Source organism: Suncus etruscus, chromosome 1 (assembly GCF_024139225.1).
Source record: "Suncus etruscus isolate mSunEtr1 chromosome 1, mSunEtr1.pri.cur, whole genome shotgun sequence".
NCBI lineage: Eukaryota > Metazoa > Chordata > Mammalia > Eulipotyphla > Soricidae > Suncus > Suncus etruscus.
Window position 1 is genome coordinate 184,160,121 of NC_064848.1, and position 6,014 is coordinate 184,166,134.

General features: G+C 49.3%; 1 protein-coding gene across 1 annotated transcript in view; it reads left to right on the top strand.

The window, feature by feature from the left end:
* Positions 1–4,495: 4,495 nt before the first annotated feature.
* The window catches only part of GIP (gastric inhibitory polypeptide), a 7,771-nt gene continuing 6,252 nt past the window's right edge, over positions 4,496–6,014 (top strand). Inside the window, exon 1 of the mRNA XM_049766048.1 lies at positions 4,496–4,581. Coding sequence (XP_049622005.1) covers positions 4,496–4,581 — 86 coding nt within the window. The remainder of the gene's footprint in view (positions 4,582–6,014) is intronic.

A 6,014-nucleotide genomic window follows, 5' to 3' on the forward strand; every position in this document is an offset into this window, starting at 1 on the left:
GAGGTCTACTTTCTGAGTCAGCTGGCCAGCTTCGAGATCAAGTGAATTCAGTCTCAGAATTCAGAGCCAAGACAAGATCTATGGAGTCTGGCTGGGAGAGAGCCGAGATAGCCACTCAGGGACTGGACGAAACACATCTATGACAAGTAGGAGACCTAGGTTCCATCCCCTGAGCACTGTCAGGAACTACCCTGAGTACAGAGCCAGGAGTAGATCTCTAGCACCATCATATGTGGCCACAAACAAAACAAGTAAAAAGTAGAATGCAGGGCGGGGCTGGAGGAAGCTTTACAGGGGTCTCAAACTCGCGGCCCGCAGGCCGTTTGCGGCCCTCCATACAACATTTTGTGGCCCTGCCCTAGAGGAATCTTTTTTTTTTTTTTTTTTTTTTTTGATTTTTGGGCCACACCCGGTGACGCTCAGGGGTTACTCCTGGCTATGCGCTCAGAAGTTGCTCCTGGCTTCTTGGGGGACCATATGGGACGCCGGGGGATCGAACCACGGTCCGTCCTAGGCTAGCGCAGGCAAGGCAGGCACCTTACCTCCAGCGCCACCGCCCGGCCCCCGAGGAATCTTTTTTTGTTTTGTTTTGTTTTAGTTTGGGTCACACACCCCCAATGTTCAAGGCTTACTACTGACTTTGCACTCAAGGATCACCTCGACTTTGCCTCCTGCGGTCCCCAGGTAAATTGAGTTTGAGACCCCTGCTTTAGAAGGTCACAGTGCTGGGAATGATCCCTAAGGATCATCTGTGCACCCTGAACCTAGAACCAGAAATAAACCCTAAGCCCCGTCAAATGTGACCCCAAACCAAATAAACAAAAATGCACAGAGTATGGGCAGAAGCTTTGTTTGTTTGTTTTTGTTTGTTTGTTTTTGGGCCACACCCGGTAACGCTCAGGGGTTACTCCTGGCTATGTGCTCAGAAGTTGCTCCTGGCTTGGGGGACCATATGGGACACCGGGGGATCGAACCTCGGTCCGTCCAAGGCTAGCGCAGGCAAGGCAGGCACCTTACCTTTAGCGCCACCACCCGGCCCGGGCAGAAGCTTTGGATGGTTAATCCTACAGAACCCTAACTTTGGTTTGGAATCTAACTTGGGGGATGCTGGCCTTCTTGGATGCTCACTGTCTGAGGACAGGGGAGCCAATTTGGACATGATCTCCTGTGAATACATCAAGTACACCCTGTTGCTAGGCAGATAACAGCCTCTCCAGAGTCCCTCATCTCTCGGAGGGCACATATGAATGATATCCCAACTCTGTGCCTGCCCAGAGCCAGGAGATGAAGGGTTCACCCCACAAACGGGTCTCTAGATGGTCTAGAAATGGACAGTGGGTGGGCAAGGTTTCCTAGAAGCAGAGGTGAATTGCCTTTCTAGGTCAGTTACTGTTCATCCCACACAAATACTTTTTCATGCTGGAGCTGCTCCCGGGCTGGGAACTCACCTGGAAAGGGCAGGAAGGGTCTCTGATAGGCATGAGAGCTGATAGGTAAAGCATGTGCTTAGCTGATTCTGGGTCAAAGTACTCCAGGCTACTCCAGTGACCTTGGTGACCATGTCCACCATCCCCCAAGTGCCTTAATTACAAGTGTGACCCCCATGAGCAGGTGACCACTCGGTGCCCCAAAAGGAACACTTACTTCAGTGTGCAGACCACTGCAGCCTGCTGTGAAACCTCTGGGGTGCATCTCAGCTAAAATGGATGAGCCCCAGGGTGGGGAGTATGTTAGTCCCAGTTAAGGAAACAACAATATCAATCAACAAAGAAGGGATTTGAAAAACAACAACAACAAATTAGAAAATATACTAGATGGGTGCAGAAGGGAGCACTTGGAGGAAAGCCTTGGAGGTCTGCTAAAAACTATACTGCCAGGGGCTAGAGAGATAGGACAACAGGTAGACTCGTATTTTTAATTTTATCTATCTATCTATCTATCTATCTATCTATCTATCTATCTATCTATCTATCTATCTATCTATCTATCTATCTATCTATCTATCTTGGTTTTGGACCACATTTGGCAGTGCTCAGTAGTTACTCCGGGCACTACACTCAGGAATTACTCCTGGCAGTGCTTGGGGAACCATACAGGATATCAGAGATGAAACCTGGGCCAGCCTAGTACAAGGCCAGAGTCTTATCTCCTGTACTCTCTGGCCCCACTGCAGGAAGGACTCTTACCTTGCAAGGATCATACTGTGGTTTGATCCCAGCACCCCATATGGTTCTCCTAACACTGCCAGGAGTGATTGCTGAGCACAGAGCTAGGTGTAAGCCCTGTTAGGTATGCACCCCACCCCAAGAGCAAAACAAAAGGGGCAGAACCATAGTATAATGGGTAAGACACTTGCCTTGCAAACCTTTAACCCAGGCTCAATCCCCAGCACTATGTAGTCCCCCCAAGTTTCAGCAAAAGTGATGCAGTACAAAAAAAAAAAAAAGTGATGCAGTACAAAGGCAGTAGTAAAACCTGAGCATTGCCAGACCTGGCCCCTAAAACAACCAAACAACCAAACAAAAGCTGCTGGTTGTGAGGATGTGGCTCAGTTCTAGTGTGTCTGCTGCCTTGCTTGTAGGATCAAGCTCTAGGCTTAATCCCTAGCAATAAAAAGAAAAAAGAAAACATAAAGCCAGTGCCCTGCCCCCCCTTCCCAGGCAGAAAGGGGCTCTGCACAGAGCTCTGTGTGGAAGACTGTGTGAAAGATCAAGGAGACCCTCAGTGTGAGCTGGGGATCTGTCCCAACACTGTCCAGAGCCTCCATAGGACAGGAAGACAATCCTAAATTCAAACTAGAATCTCTAGGGGACCCTGTATGATGGGGGGGGGGGCAAAGCCTCTTCCTGCAGTGTGCCCCAAGTCTAGAGGGACTATTGATGAGTCCTTGTCTCATGGTAAACACATGCCTCTCCTCTCCCACAGAGAGATGACTTGGAGTGTACATCTTTTCTGTTTTGGGGATGTCACACTTGACAGTGCTCAGGGGTTGCTCCCAGAATATTTAGGGGTCTCTATGTGGTGCAGAGATTGAGCTGAGGCCTCCTGAATGTAAAACATGTGCTCATCAGATTGAGCCATCTCCATAATCCTTGAAGATCTTCCTTAGAGTTGTTGCTACCTCAACTTTTTCGGAGTCCCCCACTTTTTCCTCCCCATAATATAGTCAGTTTGACAGGAAGTGTCCTTAACCCCCAGTCTCTGCTAGAGAAACCCACCCCTCCACTGTCTTACTTTCCTGTCCTCTTCTCAGCCTGCTGGGACACCCCTAGATATGTCTCAGGGACACTGCCAAACCTGTGTGAACCACTGTCCAGAACTGGGTTTCAAATGACCGTGCCTCAGTGTTCCCAAGCTAAGGTCACTTGTCCCAAGTCTGTTCTCAGCACGGGCTCCCTAACTAACTTTGGATACTTCTAGAAGAAGTGGAGGACAGAAGAATTTTCGACCTGTGTCCTAGGCTCAGAAAAGAAAAAGGGGAAAGAAAGGTCATTGGGGGTCTCCTGCCTACGCTATCTATGGGCAGGTTCCACACAACTGCTTGAAATACCTAAATGTTAATCACCAATTAGAGTCATTCGGGCGGAAAGTACAACTTTATTACGTGTAAAATGGACTTAATGTGGCAGGAGCTGTGGGCTTAATTTCTTGTGATAAGATGCTTTTAGGCTAATCAGTGATCTGCAAGGCCTGGATATAAGGGAGCCAGCAGCAGACCTGGAGCAAGTTCTGAGACCGGAGAACGAAGCTGTCCTTCTGTGTCCTTCTCTGGAAGCTCCAGGAGAAACCGGTAAGAGGGCAACTTAGACAGAAACTCTGGACCCGAGGTGGACCTTGGCATCTCCTAGCTGCTCCTCCGTGTGGACTCTCCCTTTTCCTCTATGAAAGAAAGAAGACTAGAAAGGTGCTCAAGGGAGGGAAGGAAGAAGGAAGATCTGCTTTATCTCCAAAGGACCCCCTAGGTGAAAGGGTCAAAGAGTTGGTTGGTGACAGGGGCCAAAGAGATAGCATGGAGTTAGGGCATTTGCCTTTCATGCAGAAGGACCGTGGTTCGAATCCCATATGGTTCCCCAAGTCTGCCAGGAGCAATTTCTGAACGTAAAGCCAGGAATAACCGCTGAATGCAGCTGGGTGTGATTCCCCCCCCCCCAAAAAAAAAAGACTTGGTGACTGGTTGGGACTTTAAGGAGTCTAGGCTCGCTCTCATCCAGAGTAAGAAATTTGGGATAATTGCAGTGATGGCCAAGTTGGAAGCTGGCAGGTAAATGGTGTGGACTAAGCTTATCAGCCACAGCGGGTGGGATGGGGCATCTAGGCACGAAGCTCTCACTCCACAATTCTACCTGGACCTCATCTACTGCCCTCCTCCTGGCCACCCTAGATGCAGGCAACTAAGCCAGACAAATATAGCTTTGAGTGCCTGCCAAGGCCTATCCTGGCCATTCCCACTGCACAGGGCTTCCACTGGTCTTTTTTCCTCTCACAACTTAGGAAGATGCTAGCCATGAAGACCATCTCTGTGCTACTGATGTCACTGATTCTGGCCGCAGTTCTAGGCGAGAAGGATGCGAGTCCCTCCAGGTAGGGCTGATGGGAAGGGAGGGGTGGAAGGGGCAGGAGAGGAAGAGCAATCCAGACCTGAGTACAGAAGGACACAGCTCCAGAAGGACTTCTCATGGCCAAGGGTATGAAGTAGATGACAAATTCTACAGAATAAAAAATATTTTAATAGTTATGGACCAGAGAGACAGACAAATGGGTAGGGTGCTTGCCTTACCTGGGCAGTGGACCAGATTTGAGTCCCAGCATCTCATATGGTCCCCCAGCCACTACCGGGAATAATTTCTGAGTGCCAAATCAGAAGTAAAACTTAAGTGACTGGAGCAATAGCACAGCAAATAGGGTGTTTGCCTTGCATGCGACTGACCCAGGTTTGATCCCTGGCATCCCATATGGTCCCTCCAGCACCACCACTAGGAATGACCCTTGAGTGCAGAGCCAGGAATAGCCCCTGATCACCACCCAAAAAAGTAAAGCCTGAGGAGTCAGAGAGATAGCACAGCAATAAGGCATTTGCCTTGCACGCAGCCAATTCAGGACAACTGTGGTTCGAATCACAGCATATCATATGGTCCCCCGAGCCTGCCAGGAGCAATTTCTGAGTGCAGAGCCAGAAGTAACCCCTGAGCGCTGCCAGGTGTGACCCCCCCCCCCAAATACCTCAAAAAAAGTAAATCCTGGGGCTTTACCACTATGTGGTGGCATAGCGGTAGGGCGTTTGCCTTGCACATGGCTGACCTAGGAGAGACCGTGGTTCAATTCCCCAGCTTCCCATATGGTCTCCCAAGCCAGGAGTGATTTATGAGTGCATAGCCAGGAGTAACCCCTGAGCATCATTGGGTGTGGCCCAAAACAAACAAACAAAAAAATTAAAGCCTGAGAATCATCTGGTGTGCCCCCCAAAAAATAGTTTTGAGGGCTAGAGCAATAACACAGCAGGTACGGCATTTGCCTTGCATGTAGCTGACCTGGGTTTGATACCTAGCATTCCAAATATGATATCCCAAACCTGCCAGGAGTAATTTCTGAGTGAGAGCCAGGAGTAACCCCTGATGGCTGCTGGTTGTAGCCCAAAAACAAACAAACAAAATCAAGGTATTTTTTTGTTTTGTTTTGTTGTTATTTTTTGGTTTTTGGGTCACATCTGGCAGTGCTCAGGGGTTACTCCTGGCTTACGCTCAGAAATCACCCCAGGCAGGCTGGGGGACCATATGGGGTGCCGGGATTCAAACCACCATCCTCCTGCATACAAGGCAAACGTCTAACCTCCATGCTATCTCTCCGGCCCCCAAAGTTTTGTTTGGTGATTACACCTAGCAATGCTTAGGAGTCACTTCCTACAGGGGTCGGGGACCAAGCTGGCAGGGAGTGGACAGAAGGGTCTCTTGGTTCTGTAGCCTTTAGGCAGGGCTGGCAGAAGTTTGGATAAATGAAATGAGACAGCAGCTAGTAGA